At 42.9% G+C, this 23,241-nt stretch overlaps 1 protein-coding gene across 4 annotated transcripts in view; it reads left to right on the plus strand.

The window, feature by feature from the left end:
- dcc (DCC netrin 1 receptor) overlaps positions 1-23,241 on the plus strand; it is a 156,617-nt gene that overhangs the window by 81,129 nt on the left and 52,247 nt on the right. For 2 of the 4 annotated variants that reach the window (XM_032570623.1, XM_032570622.1), the window contains exons 8-12: positions 11,066-11,321; positions 13,455-13,609; positions 14,241-14,389; positions 14,463-14,601; positions 17,853-17,902. In XM_032570623.1, the coding sequence (XP_032426514.1) occupies positions 11,066-11,321; positions 13,455-13,609; positions 14,241-14,389; positions 14,463-14,601; positions 17,853-17,902 (749 nt within the window). The remainder of the gene's footprint in view (positions 1-11,065; positions 11,322-13,454; positions 13,610-14,240; positions 14,390-14,462; positions 14,602-17,852; positions 17,903-23,241) is intronic. The other 2 variants (XM_032570626.1, XM_032570624.1) reach the window with 1 other exon arrangement.

Here is a 23,241-nt window from a genome sequence, read left to right on the forward strand (position 1 = left end):
TTTGGGCAAAAATACTCTTTCAGTCTATCAAAATTATTCTGTTAGGTTCTGGAAAGTATCTGTAAAGCTTATAGAAAGTAACTGTTCACTTCTGAGAACATAATGTCTATGTTTAGGGATGTTTTTTATGTACTTGTACAAAAAACCCAAAGAAAGTTCAGGAAAGTGATCAACATTTTCCCATATGCACGCAGGAAATCTGTAGGAAAGTTTTAGAAAGTAGCATATTAGTTTTACTATAATAAATCTCTGAGAATGTTGTAAAATAAAAAAATATTCTTTATTTGTACAAAAAATGCTCAGTAAGTTCAGGGAAAGTGAATGTAAGGACAATTTGAGAGAAAGTAACCTTGTTGTCCGTTGGACGTATCTTTAGAAATTGCTCTATAAGGTCATGGAAAGTTTCTTTCAGGCTCTAGAAAGTTTCTTGGAAGTTCAGAGAATGTAACTGTTTACTTTTAAAGATGTAACATGAATGTTTGGGGATGTTTTTTATGTACTTGTACAAATAAATACCCAGTAAATTCAGGGAAAGTACCATTAAAATGAACAGAAGTCCTCTGCAATGTCAGGGTAAAGTTACCTGCGAGTTCTTAGAAAGTGTCTGATCTCCACAACAGTAACCTGTAATTCAGGGGACAAATACTTAGTACATGGAAATTATCTTGTAAGTTCATGGAAAGTTCCTTGAAGGTTCTGGAAACTAAGTAAACAAAGGTAAGTATGTGGTGAAGTTATAGAAAGCGTCTCTGCCGGATCGTCAGCCTGTAGACGGAGCATCTGAACGCGCCATGCTGCGCCACGTTACATCAGACGGCGTATTTCAGCCATATTTGTCTCCATATTTGTCTCCATGTCTTCCCGCTCTGGGATCCTCGTTGGTCTTTGAAGGCAGCTTCCTGTTTGATCCTTTCTCGTCTCTGCAGCTCCATGCTAATCAGATTAGCGTCGCAGCCGAGCCGGCAGCCGGCTCGCCGGGTTTTGGCGGCGCCGCTGTTTGTTGTCGTTAGCTGCGTTTGGGTTAAAGCCCGGTTAGCCGTGTTGGGTGACAGCGGATGCCGCCGTCTGGCCCGCCGCTCACACAGAAGTGCCGAGTCAGCACAAATCTGTCCGCCTGACCGACGAGAGTTTGGAGGATTTTATTTTCCTCCAGATCTCAGAGACGAGATCTGGAGGATTTTAAACTTTAACGGCGACGCAGAGCAGGAAGAGAAATATTAGGAGAACTTCCTGTTCCTCAAAGTGTTACCAGCTGGAAACACCTTCATGTTCCTCTCCTCTCCCTCTCTCTCTCTCTCTCCCTCCCTCCTTTAATCAATGTTCAGCGTGTTGCTTCCCCTCCTGAGCTGCGGCGCAGATGGCGACGCACACAGACATTAAGAGGGTCAGATGGCTGGTGTTATCGCTCGGTTACTATCGCCACGGGAACCCAGCATGCTCTCAGCAGCCAATCAGAGATTCCCACAAGAATCACGCCGTGTGTGTGTGTGTGTGTGGGGGTGTGTGTGTGTGTGTGTGAGGCTGTCAGCGTACCACCTTGTTTCCCTTGAGAAAGCCGGAGCTGCTGATCCTTGGAGCTTCACACACTCAGGATGAGGCGACGGCTTTTTCTCTATTTATCTGAGTTTCAGAGACGAAAAGCCGTCAGGCTGCAGCGTTAATTAATCAGGAACAGATGCAGGTGGAGACGCTTCTCCTGTCGCTGGCAACAAAACGCTTCACTGCTTAAAGCCTCCATCTTCACATCCTGCATGTCTTATAGGTAGAATTTCACTTTTTGAGTCTTAATGTTGTGATAAAGATCTAGATTCTTCAGAGAAAATGGAACTAAATATGGATTCAGTGATTATATCCATAATCCATAAGGGAGGCGTATGGAGCTACATTTCAGCCATAAAGTTTATTTAAAAGAAAATAATAACAAAAAGATTTGAACCTGAAAATTTTTTTAACCAAAAACAATTGGAAACTGAAAAATTATGTAAAAATGAAAAATAAACTTCAAAACTAGTTTTCAGTTTTTAAAGTATTTTGATAAAATGTTTCGTGGCCCTAATTTAGCACCAGAACCTGATCTCTGTTGACAATAAAATACATTTAAAAACATGTAATTGAAAAAAAATGTAACCAAAAATACAATCTTAAAACAGAAAAAATGATTTTGAAATTGAAAAAATATTTTAAACAAAATTTGTTTTGAAAATAAAAAAAATGGAAATGAAATTGAAACTTGATGCTGAATAAACAATTTAGAAACTAAAAAATAGTTTTGAAACAAAAACACACATAACCTGATTTAGTAGTTTTAAAACCAAATATATGCATTAGCAGCTCAGCGCTAACGCAGCAGCTAGCTTCAGCAGGCTTCCTGGGTTACAGCCAATCAGCATCAAGGAAACCGAATGCTGCTCCTGGATTGGCTGTTTCCCAAACGCTAACCATTAGCTTGTTAACTAGCATGACTCTGACTCCGAATGCTGTTTTAGAATATTTTCTCTAGAAAATAATCGATTCTGTAAATTATCTGAATAATTTGAAATTCCTCAGAAAAATCAGTGAAAATGTTGGATTTTGTTTTGGACATTTCCTGATCCGTCTCTCCTGACTCAGCTGGGTTCATCAGGGTTGGTTATAAACGGTTCTGTCAGACTGCAGGGATCTTATTTGGTCTGGACAGGGGTCAAAGGTCACGGCGTCTGCAGACGATCCATAGAAACTCATCAGGAGAAACTGGAGAGGATGAAGAGTTAAACCTCCATCCAATCAGAGAAACTCGTCTTCCTCTGACTTCATCTTTTCACACCGTTCAGGTTTTTACTCTCACAGTTTAGCAGAAAGAGGCAAACTGGTTTCACTGGTTTTAGACTGGAGATGATCTGAACTGGGATCAAAATGGTTGGAAGGAACGAGGGAGGAAGGAAAGAAGGAATAACAGGAAGGAAAGAAAGGAAAACTATAAACATGTATGGAAAAAGAGAGGAGCAACTAAACGGAGAGAAATGAACAGGAAGAGATGAAAAGGAAAATAAAATGATAAAAGGAGGAATAAAGGAAGGAGAAATGGATGAAATGAAAAGTTGAAAGAAAGAATGAAAGAAGAGGAAAAAATGGAGGTGAAAAGATGTTTGAGGAAGAAATCAGTGAAAGAGACGGAGGATAAGAGATGGAGCCTGGAGGAGGAGGAGGAGGAGGAGGAGGAAGATACGGATGGATGGAGACGGAGGAAGAGAAAAGTAAGAGATGGGAGGGTCAAGCGAAGGGCAGAGAGAGAGAGGAGGAAGTGTGTCAGCCATGACAGATTTGTATTCCACAGCGAGCGTCTGACCTTAGCAAACTCATCACACACCCACACACACACACACACACCCACACCCACACACACACACACCCACACACACACACACACACACCCACACACACACACCCCCACTCACACTCAGAGTTTTTATCTCACACACACAGGAATGCTTTCAGTCGTCTACCTTCGCCCGTCTCTTTTCTTCTCCACACAAATCAACCCGCCGGCCGTCGCCGTACCAACGGCCAGCGGGCCGCAGGATAAGGGGGGGCGTTACCATGGCGATGACGGCCCTCCCTCCCTCCATCAGCAGAGGAGAGACATGAAGACGATTATCAGCAAAACCTTCAGAGGACAGAGAGGAGGAACAGTCATCCATTCATCTGTTCATCCATTCATCTGTTCATTCATCCATCCGTTCATCCATCCATCCATCCATCCATCCAGTGGGTCTAACCCTTTAATTAAAAGGTTCCCAGTTCGTCTCCCTGTGGGACTCCCTATTTAATCCAGTCCTATATGGAGCTCCATCTGTGTCATAAATAGCATTGAGTTTCTTTAAATTCAGTTTAATGTTGCAAATCTTCACATATTCCACAGAAATAACTGATTTCTGAATCTGCTGTTTGGATTCGTTCCCTGAAATAAAAGTCGTCCATCTGCACTGTAAAAACTGCTGAACGTGTTTAATTTCCTCCGTCCCTCTGAGTTTCCTGGTCATTTCCATTTTCTCCTCCTCCCTCCTGCGCCGCGTTCTCCGTCTCCTCGTTTTTCTGTCACAGCTTGTGTTTTCCTGCTCCTTTGTAAGTGACTGCTGCTGCTCTGACGGCGAGAAAAAAACAAAACCTGCTACAGAAACGAAAACAAACCGAGACACGGCAACAATCTGTCTGCCGAGTGTCATTTCAATCCACAGCGAGTGGCACGGCGACCCGGCGACGCGCCGGATGACAGATTTAATGGGATTCAGCCCAAAAACACCTGTTTGATATGAAGAAGAGACAGAAAAACAGTCATTAGGATTCAGATAATGTCATCAGATGGCTCCGTCCTACAGGGATCTCCATTTCCCCACAACATCCTGGTCTCCATCAGCGTTCTCAAGGATTTCTGAAGGTGTTTTGAGTTTTAGTTGGACTTTAGCTGCTTTTTTAAATCAGTTTTTCTGGGACACGTCGGCCATTCAGCTGAAGGAATCGGTCCGTCTGAAACCTGAGCAAAATGTAAAATTACTAGCTTGGTAGCTTCTGGGCTTAAATAGGTGGATGAAATAACTTTCTATCAACTGGACACAAAACAGGTTGCTAATATAGCTAGCTAGCTTCTGGATGGAAAATAGATGGCTTGCTAGCTCCTGGACTTTGAATACCTAGCTAAAATAGCTAGCTTGCTCCTGGATGTAAAATAGCTAGCTCGCTAGCTCCCAGAATTTGACTGCCTACCTAAAATAGTTTGCTAGCTAATGGATGTAAAATAGCTTGTTAAAAAGTTTGTTAAAATAGTTTACTAGTTTTACTCCTGGGCATAAAACAACTAGCTAAAATGGCTAGCTAACTTGCTAGTTCCTTTGTGTGAAGCAGCCATCTAAAATAATTAGCTAGCTGGCTATTTCATGGAAATAAAATTGCTTGCCAAAATAGCTACCTACCTTGCTGAACATAAAACATCTAGCTAAAATACTAGCTAGCTAAAGTAGCTAGCTAGCTAGCCTTCTCCTGGATGGAAAATGGTTAGCCAAAAATCGGTAGCTTTCTACTGGAAGTAAAATATCTATCTAGCTTTTAATTCTAGCATGATTTTTCAAAGTGCACCAGTCCCTCCTGCAGCAAAGCAAAGCATAATGCTGCCACCGCCGTGCTTCACATTGGAGAAGATTCATTTAGTTTCTGGTATAAAAACAAAAAGAAGAGGGAAATATTTATTCTATGTTTAGTTAGATTTTTTCTTAAACCTCATTTTTCCTCTCTGCACAAAACGTCTCCAGAATCAGAAGCAGACGTTGATCCTCCTCCTCTCTCAGAGCGGATCTCTCCTCCAAGTCGCCTTTTATCGAGCTCAGAAAATGGAAGGTCATCTGTATTATGACTGTGTGTGTGTGTGTGCGGGTGGGTGTGTGCGTGTGTGTGTGTGTGCTGCTATCGATCGGGTAGAGGTTGGAGGTTCGTGCCTCACCACCTACACCCGGAAAGTGTTTCCTCGCTGAGTGTGTGTTCACGTCGGGGTGTGTGTGTTGTCACTTGGGCATCGATCGCTCGGTATGAAGCAGCCGCCATCATCGCTCAGGACAAAGAGGCTGAAGGAGACGCCGCGCGTTTTGGTTTGCTGACGGCCATTATTGACCGGGCCTGCTGCTCAGTCTGAACACTGGAAGCTTTTAAACGACATTTTAAGTGAAAACAAAATCGCTTCTGCTCTTATTTTGGTGTTTTTATGCAAATGTTTCAGGTTTCCTGCTGTTTAGTGGAGATAAATCACAGGCTGCTCCAGAAATGAAGGAATGACTGGATATTTGTGAAATGCAAACTACAAACGAGTCACTAATATAATCAGCATTTCAATGGAAAATTTAAGTTAATGTTTATAAATGATCATTGTGGGAAAATGTTCAGTTTGGTTCACTGTTAACGGTTTGGTTTCTGTTGCTTTAGGCTAAGAAATGAGCCGAACGATCTGAGATGGAAATCATTTCTGGAAAGTTTATTTTCAGCTCATGCAGAACATGGTTCAGATTTTAGGTTTCATTTCTGGAACCTGCAGCTTCTGTTTTAATATCCCAGGTTTCAGAACCACATCTTCTGATTTCTGAGTTTCCTTGTAGTGAAAGTCAAGAAAAAACCTGCAAACTTATGAGAATAACTAAGAAAACCTGCAGAGAAAAATGTTTACTGAGAACTCTGGAAATAAATCTGTTACCTTCATACCTTCTTTCCTCCAAATGTTTCGATGAATGAAGGATCTGGAGTTTTGGCTTCTTCTTCACTGCGTGGCTTTCCAGCCCATGTTGGGACTGAACTCGTTTTATTGTTGATGGCGACTCTTCTTTTAAATTTGGGTTTGGTTGATGTCACACCAGAACCAGGATGGTTGAGCTGGAAACCTGGGAGACACGAGAGGAAGCTGATAAATGCGTCTCATCGTCCCGGCGCCGCATCGGCCCGGCGTCTCATCGGCCCGGCGTCTCATCGGCCCGGCGCCTCATCGGCCCGGCGTCTCATCGGCCCGGCGCCGCATCGGCCCGGCGTCTCATCGGCCCGCGCCTCATCGGCCCGGCGCCTCATCGGCCCGGCGCCTCATCGGCCCAGCGCCTCGTCGCCAGGTTCCCCTCAGATCCCATCATTTCGTTCAGTCCGGTCGTGAAGCTGCTTCATGTTCGCTCTGTAACCCAAAGAACCCGTCATGAAAACGCAGCAGGAGGAAAAGCAGAACCTCCCCCTTGTTTTCCTCCAGAGCGGCTGATGATGTCATGGGGTCAAAGGTCACAGCTTTCACAGTAATAACATCAGAGAACGGCGCAGCGTGACAGAAAAACACCTGGAATTACTGGAAATTACACTGGAGGCTTTTCCACTCTGATTGTTCATGCAAGTCACACACACACACACACACACACACACACACACCCCCCCCCCCCCACACACACACACACACACACGCAGCATATCAGTGTGAACAGACTCCTGTCATAAGCAGCTTTCAGCAGGTTTCCTCTCTGACTCCTCAGAGCCTCACAGCGTCGAGGCTCAACACGCGGCGCCCGGGCCCTCAGCGTCCCGTCTGTAGAGATCAGTCATAACTTTGATTGGGAATCGATCGGATTAATTTAGTCAAAAAAGAGTTATTCTCTTTAGGTGATTTCTGTTATTGATTAATCCGATTAATCGTTTCAGCTCTACAAAATACACTGCAAAAAGTATTTTTGTCTAGTTTCTGGTGCAAACATCTTAGATCATGAGATCTGATGATCTAAGACAAAACTAAACTACCAGTAACTTTCAGCTTCTTTTCAGTCAATAATTCCTCAATATTGATGACAAAGTTCTGGTTCCACTGGTGGATTATTTCACTTCAAGCAAAACATTTCCCACGTTACAAATAAAATCATTTACCAGTGGAACTGGAACCTTTTCATCACTATAAAGGAATTATTAAATCAAGCTCCTTTATCTTGCTGAAAAGTTATTTATATGTCATTTTATATTATTTTGTCTTATTTAAAGTCAAAATACTTGGTAGGATTTTGTGTTTTTACAGTGTAGATCCAATTTTTGGCAGGAATGGAGTCAGAAATAAGACATGAGAAACCAGAAACTGCATTAATGGGTAAAATGTCATAAAATGTAATGATTTTTAGTTTGTGGATATTTTAGTATTTTTTCCACAGTTTGACTAATTTAAATCTGTTTTTATGTTTTTATGTTCGTCTGACTCTTCAGGTCAGCAGGTAACGTTTAAACACCAGAGGAACATTTCAGATATCCAGGAACAGACCTCCTCCGTCCTGGAGGGGTTCCCGTGTGTGTGTGTGGGTGTGTGTGTGTGTGTGTGGGTGGGTGTGTGTGTGTGTGTGTGTGTGTGAGGCGGGCCGGCCGGCCGGCGGTTTTACAGCAGCTGGCTGAAATGAGCCCTGAAATTGAGTTGAGGACGGCGGCGGATCGGCGTCACGCAGAACGAAGCTGCAGGGTTTAAATCTGCTTCCTGCTCTTCCAGCTTCAACACCTTAAATATTTATCAGTGTAAACATCAGCTGCTAGAGACGCAGCAGTGTTTAAGTTTAACCAGCAACATCAAAGATTTTTAAATGTTTCCAAATGTTCGGCCTGGTTTTAAATAAATACGACGTCTGGATGCATTAAAATGAAATTAAATCTTATTTTCATATTAATAATGTTTTTTGTTATAGTTTAGTTTCATTTTGTTGTGAGTTTTTGTCCAATTCTGTTAGTTTTAGTTAGTTTTTAGAGTGTTTGCTAAGTTTGATTGGTTAAATATTATTTAGTTTAATTTTAGTTTGACCTGAGAGATAAATTACAGACTCTGAGTCGAACCAACCTGTTCCCCTCCTGGCCTGTGGGGGCGCTGAAGGAAACTCAATACAACTACAACTTCGTTCTTCACCAAATGGAAATAAAATGGAGGTGTCAGATTTTCGCGGTAGTAGGATTTTTTTTAGCCATTTCTCCAGCTGGTTGTATTTACCCAGAATGCCCTGCGCTGTAGTCTCTTCCTGTTTTTGGAAACCTCGGTCTGGGTTCGGTTTGACTGCATGTGAACGCCAAGCGGACCAAAGGCCGCTCCAAAAGCAGGAAGTGGAGTACAGCGCAGAGCATTCTGGGTAAATACCGCCAAAACAAAGGCGTTAGCTTAGTGCTAGCAGGAGAAATGGATGAATTCTGACTCCATTTCTGTTTGCTTGGTTCGACTCGGAGCGGAAGAACCACAGCAGAACAAATTCTGTAATTTAGGCCCAGAACCAACCGAATGAACATCAGGTAGGAAAACAGCCTGAATATTTTCTAGCTCCTTAAAAACCGTCTGATTCTGTCGAGCTAAAGAAGAGCAGAGAGGAAACAATAATCAGACTAAATAATCATTTTGTGAATCTTTTCTCTGTGCGTCAGCAGATGTTTGTGTTCAGGTTCAGATCTGCTGTACGACACGTGGAGCTCTGTGTTCAACACCAGAACCAGAACTCCGTGTTCCTCCGGAGCGGCGCTGGTTCTGCTTGTCCGCGCTGCAGAAACAATCTAAATGCAGAGCAGCTTTCGGCTGCGGTGTAATTTTCACCACTTATTCAGATTGTTTTCTGGCTCTCCCTCTTTGCTGTCCGACTCTATTATTTATCCGCGCCGTCTGTTTTCAGAGAGTGACGCTTTCCTGCTCAGTCGGCTGGAGTTTGGTGTTTTTTCTGCAGCCGGGTCACCGATCAGGAACAAATCCGCCCTTCACACCCTGAAATCTCATCTGCAGCAGCGGAGAGGGGGCGTGCTGCCGCCTCCATCACCTCCTTCCTCTCGCTCTTTAGCAGCAAAAACAAATTGTGAAATGTCGGTGTGAATTCGCCGAAGCTTTTATTGACATGTTCTCAGACGGACAAAAGCGTTTAAAGTCTCTGCACACTGTCTTGATCTCTGACCGCGGGGATAAATTGGATTTTTCTCGGCTTCTCCTGGCGGGGAGCAGGAGGGAGCAGGACATTGGATGGAGTCACTTTGGTTTAAAGATGTTTTCACAGATTTCTGTTTCCATCCACTCTTATCTGGAAATGTCGCACATTTAAATCTCCTTAAAGTGCATCGAGATGTTGGAGCGCTCAGCTCGATTTTTCTCTAATTTTTCCATGTTGTGCCCTCCATATAAAGATGGGTTGCTCTTTTAAAGTGCAGGCGATAATGTGTTATGCTATCTGGATGTGTAGCATTTGGAAGCAGCTTCGCTCCTGAATGCTAAGCGTCTCCGGCGGTCGATAGCAGAATCATTACGGGCCTTTCTGAAACCGTCATAAAATGTTTCCACTCCTGATTTACACACAGAGGGTTGAGTGGAAATGTTTTGAAAGCGACAGGGGTTATGCGTCTCTAACCTGTTGAAGAAATTCCCATAATTTCTTAAAATAACTGCAGCTGAATCAGCTTTAATGTCTGAATTTATGTGAAACTGCAGAAAACATGTTTTCCTTTTTGTGGATTATTTTTCTCTCCAGCTTTGGAAGCTAAAGTAGCTAGCAGCGAAGCTAGCTAACACGCTATTGGCTGGTGTTTGCAAGGCAGCCAATCCTGGAGCAGCATTCACTTTGCTTGGTGCTGATTGGCTGTGAAGAGATGAGATTTCCACAGTTTGATTTCTGTCTATTTGCTGCTTGGACTATTAAATTATTCGTGTTTTATGGATTTTAGCTGTTAGCAGGCCGGAGTTTGCATTAATTTAAGGTTTATAAAACATGTATTATCCAAAGTTTTAGACTTTTTAAGGTTCACATCATTCACATGTTTAATAATCTTAACAGTTGTATGAAATATTTGGACTTGGATGTCAGAGATTAGCAGATATTTAACAAAGCTGATCATAATCTGCATTTTGTCATGTCTTTCATGTTTTTTATGTTTTAATTTTGGTTTTTTTTCCATTTCTCTCATTTTCAACCATCTCAGCATCAGTAGAAACTATTGAGCAACATGTTTCCACTCCAAAACATTTAATCTGACATTTGATTTGTATGAATTATGTTTCATGTAAATAATGACTGAATTGTGTAAAATATGTTTTATTTTATTAAAATCTGTTTTTATTGCTGTTTGTAAAAGGAAAAGAGAATTAATTTGAAATGAAGAAATTCTCAAACTTTATAGACGAGTCAGCTAACGTTAAACTTTAAACATTAAAACGTGTCAAACAAATAAAGTTGCTGCTTTATGAGGTGAATGTTGATGATAAACTGAATTAATGTGGGTTAAAGAAAAGTCAGTCAGATCTTTATTTGTAGATTTAGCGTTTAACAGTTTTCTCCGTCGTAGACGTTGCAGGTTGATGAATCGTCGGTTGCTGTGCTGCGTTTTCTTCTGTGATCTTCTTCACCTCTCTTCTTCCTCCTTCTCTTCCTTCTTGTCTCTTTCACGTCTTTTTCGTTCCTTCTCTGCTCATCTCATCCGTCCTCTCTGCCTTTTCGTTGCTCCGTCTCCCTTGCTTGCGTCCCGCTCCTCCCCCTGTCGTCCTCCGTTCCCGCCCCCTCATCGTTTCCCCTCCCCCCCTACCTGGACGAACCGTTAACAGAGGCCACACCCACTCAGTTCAGCCCCGCCCTCACACCTCCTCTTCCTCCTTCTGGCTCCCCTTTGACTTACTCCTCCTCCTCTGATCCCCCACCAGTGTCCCCCAGCCCAGGCGTTGCCCTCCCCTCTGCCCCCCGCGACCTGGTCCCTGTCCTAGTGTCCAGCCGGTTCGTCCGGCTCAGCTGGCGCCCCCCGGAGGAGACCGGAGGAGGCGTGCAGACGTACGGCGTCTACTACTCCCAGGCCGGAGTCGAGAGGTAAGATTTGCTGTAACTCTGGAGGTTTTTAGACGATGTCACAGAATTACGGCAGCCATCTTTGATTTCCACAACCTGCCTCATTTTGGCTCTTCATGTAATAATCAGTAAAATTATCACTAAAAGTAAACCTGCATTTAATAAAATCAATATGTAGCCTGCTCTCCACACATTCTTAAAAGTCTTACATTTGTGTAAAAATCAAGGTATTAAAAAGTCTTAAATCCCAACAAAAAAAAATAATAAATTGGTCTTAAATATGTTAATTACTTGTCGTAAATTTTACTGGCAGGACCATTCGATTTTGATATTTACTGTCACTATTATGCAAAGCTTTAGCAAATAGCAAATCTAAAGCTAGCTAGCCTTAAATTCGGTAAAGCTAGCTTTAGCAAATCTAAAGCTAGCTAGCCTTAAATTCGGTAAAGCTAGCTAGCTTCTTCATGTCCATCATTAAGTCCAAATTTTTCGTCAGTTGGTTGGATGATGTTCGTCTTTGGCTCATTCTAACTTTCACTCACGCAGATTTCTTTTGTACATTTCTGCCGTTTCAAAGGTCTTAAACTCCATTCATAGTGGTCTTTAAAAGTCTTAAATTTGAGTTAAAACCTGCAGAAGCCCTGTCTAAGCAGAGAAAACCGTCTGTCTACAAGCATTTGGAAACAGCAAGCTTTGGTTTAATGGGCTGAGAGAAGAACAAAGTTTTCCTTAAATGTTAGCAACATCCTTAGTCGCTAACATCGTCTTCACATTTAATTAAACCCAGCAGAAATATTCAAATAAGGATGAAACAGGCCACACTTTTCAGATTTCTAATTACTTTTACTCATTTGACATTTCTGCTCTAATTGCTGCTGATCTATCACAATGAAATCATAGAAAACTTTCGATCAGATGTTGCAGAAACACAATTAACCTGACCGTGTTGTAGGTCTAATTACAGAACAAAGATCTCAGTTCATTTTCATCCAGATCCAGCAGCTTGTATTGAAGTCAATAATTACTTAATGTTGATGAATAAGTTCTATTTATTTCACTTATAAGAAATTTTAGTCGTTTTTCCAGAGCGCTCGGGTAGGATTTTATGTTTTTACCTCATCAGGAGATTCAGGCCCAGAAAAGGAGGAGAAACTCGATTAGTTCACTTAGAAAGAATTGAAACTTGTGCTTGAACAGATGAAACCTGCGGTCGGCGCAGCGGTTCTGAACCGTCGGGTCGAGGTTTGAGGCGGAGCGGCAGCCGGTTCCCTCAGGGAGCCGCCGGCCCGCAGAGATCAAACCGGAGGAAGAGCCGGCGCAGTTCAGCCCTGAAAGGAACGGATAAAGAGATGGTGTCAGTTCTCCTGATTAACAGAGGGAACACAGGCTGAGGTTTTGTCAGTTTCAATGATTCGCTGGAGAAAACAGCCGAGGTTCTTTCAGGTCCAGTAACTCTCAGAAAATGAGAGAGGAGGAAAACGGAGGGAGAGAGACGGAGGAGGAGAGTTAGAGGATCAGGAGACGAAGATGATTTTACTGATTCTGGGTCATTAATGGAGCTGATGGATCTGCGATCTGCTACTCATGTCTGGTTCTGACATCTGGAGAGAAAAACGAGCAAAACAACGAAACCACAGAAACAAGAGATCAGATAGAAAATCAGCATGATTAGTTATAGATGTTTAATGTTCCCTGGAAATTATTATTTTATTTTTATTCCTTATTTTTCAGGTTGTATTATAAACATAATGAATTTATTTTATTTTCAGGTTTTTTGGTTTTTATGAATAAATTTCAGTTTCTGATCAGAGGTGAAAATAAAACTTTGTCCTTAATAAAAAATGTAATTTGATCTTTAATCTGGAAGCAGAAGTTTCCAGATTAAAACCTTCATTCTGGTTCTGATGGACGAACCGGGTCAGGATGGGATCTGAGCTTACTTTAACTGGGCCGTTACGCTGCGCTGCAGGAAATCAGCTGATTGTTTCTGCTCTGACCAGGTGATCAGTCCAGAGGCTGAGGCGGCTCGTAATCCCTGGATTAGCTCCAGACTCAGGGGGGATTAGCACAGATTACAGCTGATTAACACTCAGATTATCTCCATTGTCACAAAGGAAGGAGCTGTGATTCATGGCGTCGTGTTTTCCCACTCAGGGAGCGGTCAGTGAACGTGTCGGAGCCGGAGTCTCTGGAGCTGACCGTGTCCAACCTGAAGCCCGAGGAGAGCTACAGCTTCAGGGTGGTGGCGTACAGCGAGGCGGGGCCCGGCCGCAGCTCCGCCCCCCTGCAGATCGCCACCAAGCCCGACCGTAAGCCGCCTTCAGGCACAGTATGGAGCTACATCAGGGCCAACCAGATTCCTCACATCATTTTGAAATTTGGTCCCAAAGTGATTTTGAAACTGAAAAGTATTTTGACATTTTTTTCATTTTGAAAAAGGTCAAATGTTTTCAAGCTGAAACTGAAACATTAGTTGGTTTTTTTCAACTAACTTTTTGTATGGGGCTAAATTGGGGCCATGATGTTTGTGCCCAATTATTTTTCCAACCAATAAGCAGCTTTAAGCTTTTTTCAGTTTCAAGTCTGTTTTTTTTCTTTCATTTTTAAAATTATGTCGGTTTCATCTTTTACTTTACATTGTTTTTTTGTTTCGAATGTTTTTTTTCTCAATTTTCATTTTTTTCACAAACTCTTGTGGTATGGGGTTAAATTGGGGTCATAAAATTTGTTTCGAAAATAATTTTGAAACCTGAAAGTAGTTTTGAAATTTTGTTCAGTTTCATTTTGACAGGAGCTCAGTGTGTTGGATGTGTTCAAAGTGAGCCAAAGTGCTAAGCTAAACATTAGCTCCACTGTTAGCTTGTTAGCGGAAATGTTCCCAGCAGCTAGCGCTAACGCTCAGGTTAAGCTAAGTGTCTCCTCCTCTGGTTGTCCCTACAGTCCAGGTCCCCAGCAGGGTGGAGTCTCTGCGGGCCCTGGCTCTGTCCCCCACCTCCATCCAGGTGAGCTGGGAGCCGCCCAGCCTCCCTAACGGACCCGTCCTGGGCTACCGGCTGCTGTGGACCGAGAGCCCGTCCGGAAAGGAGCAGGTGAGCGCCGGGCGGCGATCCGGAGGCGTTTGGCGCCGAGCCGCGTTAATCTCTGCTCTGCGTCTCCGTCCAGAGCGTGGAGGTGAGCGGGATTAACTACAAGATGGACGGACTCAACAAGTTCACCGAATACACGGTCCGGGTTCTGGCCGTCAACCGCTACGGACCGGGCACCGCCTCCGAGACGGTTACCGTGACGACGCACTCCGACGGTGAGCCGGGAATCTTCATCTTAAACCTCATTAATCCTAAAAAACACTTTTTGTCTCTTTGCAACCACAAAATTCACTTTATTTCCCTCCAGGATGGTTCTGTAGCGCTTCTACATGTCGGCTGAAAATGATGATTAATATTTTTAAAAACAAATTTAATAACAAATTAATGTTCCAGCAGCTTTTCAAACAATAACTTTATTGAATTTCCACAACAGAACAAAGCTAAAAGAACCAGAACATTTTTAATGTCCATTTTTCTTGTCATCCGTTTGGAATGAGCTTTTATTTTTTCATTTTCCACAAATATCAATTTATGCAAAAGTGTTTTTTTAAACTAAACATTTAAACAAAATGGCGGTTGTTTAAAATGAGAACAGATTTTAGTTAGTAGATATTTACTGAAAGTTAAGAGGAGGAAAAAAAAGTCTTTTTTGTACCATTAGTGTCTTTAAATTGTTACGTTTATCTGGACTGGTGAAAATGGCTCTTTGGATCCAGCCCTTAAATATTCCCACAGCATGATGCTGCCACCGCCGTGGGCCTGGTTTTCTCCACATGTTCTGCTGTAAAAATAAAAATCTATTTTCATCTCATTTGAGCAGAGAGTTCAACTAATGTTTCCATCTGTATTTATCTGAGGGCATCAGAGTAAAAGAGAATGCCGCACTTTTCAGATGTTAAAGAAATGATTTCTTCCATTTAATGTTAGTCACTGCTTTGCTTCAGTCCGTCCATAAAATCCCAACAAACACTTTAAAAATGAAAATGATGAAACGTGTAAAGGTGTAAATACTTTCTCTCCTTCCTCTGCAGGTTAAAACAAACAACAAAACGTCGATTCGACTCGTTAATGTGGGAAACAGGAACTTCAATAAATCTCTAGGATAAAATGTCTCATAGGATTAAAGTGTAAAAGCTCCCAGTGAGGCTGACTGGTTTGTACTGGTCCCAGTTACCAAGCAGGAGCTGAGTAATTGGACCAGGTGCTGCTTATTACCTGGCTGTGTGTGTGTGTGTGTGTGTGTGTGTGTGTGTGTGTGTGTGTGTGTGTGTGTGTGTGTGTGTGTGTGTGTGTGTGTGAGAGCAGCAGCAGGAGCCTCTTTAGCTGCTCTCCAGCCCTCCCTGCTGGCAGGAGTTTCATTAGGGGACGTTGGGGGTCTTTAATTAAGCCGGAGGAGCCGAGAGGGAGCGGCTTCATTTTAGCCTGACACGTTAATGGAGTCCACACACACACACACACACACACACACACACACACACACACACACACACACACACGTCCCCCCCCCCCCACACACACACACACACAGAGTTCAGCCTGTTTGCTGCAGCACAGAGGAAACTGGGTGAAGAAACTTAGAAAATGTTTCAGAAACAAAATTAATCAAAAAAGTAGAAGAAATATAAACAAAAAAATAATAATATTGATTTATATGGAGCAGTGGTGGCGCTGCTAGCTAAAACGTTAGCAAGGCTAACTCTAAAGCACTAACATAAACATTAGCTATGCTAATGCTAAAACACTATATGAACAGGCTAATGCTAACGCTGTTTATACCATATTTAGCAGAAGCTAATGCTAACGCGTTATTCCAACATGGTGTTTAGCGGGAGCTAATGCTAATGCTCAGTTGCTCTGAGTTTGGAGTTGATGTTTATCCGGGTCCGGGTCTGGGGGCCCGGTTGTATCCATCAGTCAGAACCAGATAGTGGGCTCCATCCGCTCAGAGCGTCGTTAATAAGCCGTCTGTCTCTGTGCGGTCGGCCCATAAACGCCGTGAGTAATACTCGACACGGAAACGTTTTGTGGACGTACCATCTGGGCCGCCGTGATAACTGCGACTGGCGGCTAATTGAATCCTCAATAAAACCCGAAACAGAGGCGCTAAGCAGCTGAACGAGCTGATAAGCTGCAGATACTCCATCAGGCTTCTGATTGGACGGCTCGCTGAGGACCGGGCGCCGTCTGTTGATGCGAACATCACATCCTGCTGGACGTCCGCAGAAATCTGTCCTGCAGACCACAAACAGACGGGAGCTTCAGGATTCAGCTGCCGACATCAATCCAGTTTAAAAAGATATTTTTACTAACAAGCTTTATCGTATGGGGCTAAATTGATGCCATATAATTTGTGCCCAAAATAAGTTTGAATCTAAAAATAGTTTTGAACTTTTTTTTTCACTTTACAATGTTTTTCTGTTCATGATAAATTTTCACTTTCAAAATTTTAACATTTTTTGTTTCAAACTTAATTTTTGGCTCACGTTGTTTTTCAAATCTTTTATTGTCGGTTGCAGAAAATGTTTTTGCTTCAGTTTATTTTTCTGTTAAAAAACTTTATTGTATGGGGCTAAATCAGGGCCATAAAATTTGTGCCCAATATTAGTTTGAAACTAAAGAGTAGTTTAGAACTTTTTTCAGTTTCGATGCTTTTATTCACTCTTAAAAATTGTTTGTTTTAATTTTTAAATGTATTTTTCAGTTTACATTATTTTTCTGTTTCTAAATCTTTTTTGTCCGTCGCAAAAACATTTTTGTTTCAAAATTGTTTTGTGAAATTTTTGTATGGTTTCATATTGAGGCCTCTGTGTTCAGAATTGTTTAGAAAATGGAAAGTAGTTTAGAACTTTGTTCAGTTTTAATTTATTTACATTGTTTTCAGATTTCAAATCTCTTTTTTTGTCAGTTGTAAAAAATATTTTAGTTTCAAAATGTTTTTAGTTAATCTTCATTGTGTGGGGCTACATTGGGGCCAGAATAATGATGAGCAGAGTGACACTCTGGTCCGGTGAGCGGCGCCGCCCTGCTGGCTCAGGCTGTCGGTGTTTCTGAGGCTGAGCGCCGCAGCATCAGTCCATCTGCTTCCTGTCTCAGCTGAAGTCATCAGCTGTGATTGATGGCAGTAAATAAAAAAAACTCCCAGCTGGTTTCTGTGTCTGACCTACGGAGAGCTAACGCTGCCCACAGCCTGATTCAGGAGTCCCAGACAGAAACATGTTCTGATTTTTTAGCTTCGGTTTAAACAGTTTGGTTCTGTTTTTATTGCAAATGAAGCAGAACTGAGTCTGAATTTCATCTCAATTTATTCACTAACTGAGAAATAAATAAATGCTAAAGGAGCCGATTGAAGTTAAATCTGATTTTATTTGTACAAAATTCTGAATCTGGTGTGTGTGTGTGTGTGTGTGTGGGTGTGTGTGTGTGTGTGTGTGTGTGGGTGTGTGTGTGTGTGTGTGTGTCTCTGCAGTGCCCAGCGCTCCTCCTCAGAACATCACCCTGGAGGTCGTCCTGTCCCGGGTAAGTCTGCACCTCTGCACCGACTTGACTGACTGACTGACCACCACCCACAGCATGATGCTGCCACTGCCGTGCTGAAGAACTTGTTTCAAATTGACCTGAAGATCATTTCTGGATGTTTGGACCCAGCTGGACAACGATCAGAAACCCAGGCTGGTTCTGGACTGGATGAAGAACCCGGTCCGGTTTAGAGTCTGGAGCCTCGATAAGACGTTCGACCAGATCAGACGCTGACGGGTCCGACTCGTTTCCCGGGTCTCGTTGGCGTTCAGGAAGCGCTCGTCAATCAGAGCTTCCTCTCCGGTGATCTGACCTTGTTTCTCCTGATTGATGTGCTGCCGCTCGTTGCCACGGTTACTGTCCACTTCCTGCTTCCTGTCTGAGCATCGGAAGCCGAAGACGACGTCGCTCCGCTCTCTGATTCGCTCACAGCAGGGTCAGAGGTCATCAGGCGGGCAAAACCTGGAGGGTCTGGGTTTATTTAGCAAGGCAGATGTTTCTAGCATCTGGAGGTCAAAGGTCATGTTTGTGTTTGGTTGAGAAGCTCGTTAAAGGGAGAAACATCCAGGTTAGCTGCAGGAATCGGCCTCTTTAATCAAAGCTTTTCCAGCAGCTGCTCAGGAAATGATGAATGTTTGCAGAGGAAGAATCATTTCTGCCCATGAAGAAGAACCGACCTCGTTTAGTTCACGTCTGCGCCAGCTTCATGATTGATAGGCCTCAGCGTTCAGCCGCTCCGAACCGCTCCACGGTCAACGTTTCATTAAACCAGGAGAACCGCAGAGGAACCGGGCCGGGCGGAACCGCCTCTCCAACCTCTCACTCTGACCTCTGACCTTCACACATCTGGACGTCAGCATTTCTAAATCTTTACAGAAAAGGTTTAGAAGTTTGATCAGGTGTGATTAACATTAACCGTTGATGAGGGCGGAGCTTCACAGGTTCTCCTGGAGTCTCCACCATGCTATGCTAACGCTAACTAGCTCAACTCTAACTCAGCAAACATGGAGGAGAGGTTAGGGACCATCAGAACCAGGAACAACACCATGCTTAGTTTTTATTCAGTTCAATAATATGAATATTCTTCTGTTTAGATACATTTATAAAATATATATTTAAATAAAGAATAATGTGTAAAAAGTAATACAGTACAAACATAAAAAGTAAATGTTATGTAAACTAATCTAAGTTAAATGTTATAACTCGTATCTTGAAACTTCAGAGTTGTTGTGGATGTTGTGGATCTCCAGTAGCAGTCAGTGTTGCAACGTATCTCTAAAAGCCTCTGACTGAACGCTGCAGCTGTATACCAGTCTCATGCTAACATGCTAACAGCTCAACATCCAGACATCAGAGATGGTATTTCACTGTAAAACGTCCTGGATGAAACCATCAGCTGTTAGCTAGCTGTGCTAGTCCACCTCCTTTGCTTTTGCTGCTCCTCTTTAAATCTGCCTGGCCGTTTGGTTGGAGAGTTGTTAGAGTAGGGGATACGATGCTGCAGCCACGTTCCACTGAATTAACTCTGGTTGGTTCCTTTTTAGGGTTTGAAGTTCCTCCGTTTTGTTTGCCAAAGATCTTCTATTGCCAAAGATCTTCTATTGCCATCAGGATGGATGGAGGAGACGGTTTGAACTTTCTGCTCTGAATGCTACCAGTTGTAAAAACACCTTGTTGCCACGGTTACACATCACAAAAAGAAAAGGTTCCAGTTGCACAGCATTCAGAACCAGAAAAACTGTAAAAACAGCAACAATTCAACCAGAGAAATTATGGAAAATATTTGATAAGAACAAATCAGAGCTCCTAAAAATAATTTCAGATTTTTGTATTTTCAATGCAAAGAATGAAGAAAGATCATCATCCATGGTGTTTATTCTTTGTGATTGGTTTTTGATCTGTAGCAGCTGCGCCCCGTTAGCCGATAGCGCCCTGAGCAACCACCGCCGTGGCCAATGCAGAGAGTCGACCTGCTTTTAATGAAGCAGAAAACTGAATCCAGACGGATTTACTGGGAGTTTCACTGAAATGAATCGGGTTTAAATAAGAGTTTTAATTGAATTGTGTTTGTCGCTGCTGAATCTGAGCCGCTCAGCCGAATGTGGCCAGAGAACCGTAATGAACCTGTAGCCGGAGCAGCGAGGCAGAACTTTTCCCGTTGATCCGTTTGGGTTTTCCAGTCGTTTCTCTCTGTTCTTCACTTTAAACCAAACAGAGAAACTCCAGAGAATTAACATCCTCATCAGGAGCTGATCTGGAGTGGAGTCATGGAGAAACGACGCTCCGTCACTTTCACACAACAAACGGGTCGCCTCCGACTCGGCGGTGGTTCTGGTGATGAAAGCGGAACCGGGCGGATCAGAACCCGGCAGCCATTAGATTCTCCGGCTCGCTCCTTTCTCTCTGGGAGTTTGGGACTGAAGTCTCCTCAGTGAATCTCACATTAAAAAGAAAAGAAGCTGCACATCGTTTCATTTTCGTCGTCGAGTCTTTTGATTATAAAAATGATAAAAACATGCAGAGATTTAAAGAAGATAGAAAATCTGGGCGTTGGAAGCAGAACTGCATCTCTAGACTGAGAAAGTTCTAAAGAATAACGTGAATCAGAGATAAGAAACAACGTTAAATTAGTCATATTAAAAACATACAAAAATATTAATATTACCAGAATTAAGTCACAATAATTAGAGAATTGTGCAACAAAAAGTTGCAATAATATTAAGTTATAATATGACTGTAATGGTAAGAAAATGAATCATACAATAAAGTCATAATAACCGAAAATAGTAACAGAATAATGTGGTAATAATATGACTATATTGTCCAAAAATATAATAAAGTTATATGTATGGGTGGACCTAGCCCCGCCTTCGAGCCGCAGCTCCTCCCCCTCTCAGCTCCTTCAGACTAGCCAGCAGCAATTAGCAAACATCTGCTGAGCTCGTTATAGGAGCTGCTGCTCAGAGCAACGCTGGTAAAAATGTTGTTAAAGGGTTAATAGAGGAGCCATGTTGGGACGACTTCCTGGAGGCGGAGCTTCAGGAAGAACAGGAGCTTCTTAAAGAGACAGAGGCCCAATTTCAAGGTGTCAAATTTCTTTTAAGTGATTTCACATATGCAGCATTTTTATGCTACAAAACACATAATACTGCCTCTTTATCAGACCTCCACCTCTGACTTCATGACTTTATAACTTCCCAGTCTGTTAGTGAGAGGAAGAGTTTGGCTCCAGACTGCAGAAAATCAGTGACAGGACTGAGTTAAAGTCAGAGCTAGCAAGTAAAAGGCGAGCAGAGGAAGCATCTAAAGCATCTGAACCAAAGTTCACCTCAGAGCCGATGGTGTGTCGAGTCCTTGGTGTGTCGGGTCTTTGGTGTGTCGAGTCCTTGGTGTGTTGAGTCCTTGGTGTGTCGAGTCCTTGGTGTGTCGGGTCTTTGGTGTGTCGAGTCCTTGGTGTGTCGGGTCCTTGGTGTGTCGAGTCTTTGGTGTGTCGGGTCTTTGGTGTGTCGGGTCTTTGGTGTGTCGAGTCCTTGGTGTGTCGGGTCCTTGGTGTGTCGGGTCTTTGGTGTGTCGAGTCCTTGGTGTGTCGGGTCTTTGGTGTGTCGAGTCCTTGGTGTGTCGGGTCCTTGGTGTGTCGGGTCTTTGGTGTGTCGAGTCCTTAGTGTGTCGAGTGCTTGGTGTGTCGAGTCCTTGGTGCGGCTGCAGAGTCATAAAGTCAGCTGGTTTGCTGACTGGATGGTGGTGGAGGAGGCAGGTTTAAATCCAACCTGCAGCTGTAATCATTTCTGTCGGCTGGCGTGTTCTCCGAGCCGCCGCAGCATCCAGCAGATCGCTCTCCGGCTGTCACACAGCCTGCGTCATGCGCTGCAGTTGTGCGTCTGTGTTTGTGTATGTGGGTCCTGCCTGAATCGGTTTTCCTGCAAGTCGATGCTGAGGGAAGAAAAAGAAAAAAACTTCCTGCTCTTGTCAAGTTTGTTACTGTCAGACCAACTTTTGAGACAAATGTGACATTTCCTCAACTTTCCTGGAGTGTGGAGTGAAATTGTGTGTGTGTGTGTGTGTGTGTGTGTGTGTGTGTGTGTGTGTGTGTGTGTGTGTTAACGCTTGTTTGGACATACAGAAGAGGAGTATACAGTATGTAGGAGATGTGGGGATTTTACCCAGAATTCCCTGGAGAGCTGAGTTAAGGTCACAGTGGCTGTTGCAAGGAGTATCCTGTGGTGAAAGCAGAGCAACCAAACAGGCCTTTAAAGGCCTAGTCAAAGGAAATACGTACAGACCTGCAGCGTGGAGCAAAGCAGAAGAACAGAAGAAGGAAAACACCAACAGAGGCGACGGCCTCGGGTTTCATCTCTTTAACACTCTGCAGCCGTGACTCGTCTCCTCAGGCGGTTTGCAACAATTCACACCTTGAGACATGAGACCAAAACAACTCCTGACATCGTCTGTGACGGGTTTGGATCGGCAGACACAGAACCACACAAACACTGGAGTAAACAGAGGAAGGACCAGTTACCTACATGTCCAGTAGGGACTTTAACGGCCTTACAAAGGAACTTGACAACCCTAATAGTTACTTTAACAGGCATATTAGTGACTGATGGCCCATTTGTGAATTTGATGGCCCTAAAAATGATGCTAATACTTTATAAGTAACCATAAAGGCCCTTTATTTGACCTTAACTGACCTATTAGTGACATTGATCTCAGACTGTGTGAGATCTGAACAGCCCTAATAGTGACCTTAATGACCCTAATAGTGACCTTAATGACCCTAATAGTGACCTAAACCAAACCTAGGAATGATTTCAATACCTTTATAAGTGACCTTAAGGGCCCTTCAAGTGACAGTAACTCCCCTTTTTGACCCTAATGACCCTAACACTGAGACTAATGTCCTTATAAGGATCCTCAGTGACCCTATATATGACCTTAACGGCCTTAGTAGTGACCTTAACTGTCCTATTATTGACCTTGATGACCATGTTTGTGAACTTAACTCCCCAATATTTATCTATTCCAATATGTTGTCTAAGAAACTGAAAGTATCAGGTTTGATGTTTTCACCGTTTTCTCCACTGCGTCTATAAACTATAAATAATTACATGCAGTTACTCTTAGCAGTTTGGTGATAAAATAAATGTTCTTTAAGTAAACACTTATTGTTTCAACATGGAAACACTTTTTTGTCATCACTTTTATTGCGATAGGTTGAAAACAAACGCACACCGCACTTTTCAGATTTTTATTTCTATGTTTTTGCTTCCCTTTCCTTCCGTTCTGTCGGTTTTTAACGTGTAGGAGCCTAAAGGGTGTGAATACTTTTGTGTGTACCCAGC

This window comes from Xiphophorus hellerii, chromosome 8, assembly GCF_003331165.1.
Source record: "Xiphophorus hellerii strain 12219 chromosome 8, Xiphophorus_hellerii-4.1, whole genome shotgun sequence".
NCBI lineage: Eukaryota > Metazoa > Chordata > Actinopteri > Cyprinodontiformes > Poeciliidae > Xiphophorus > Xiphophorus hellerii.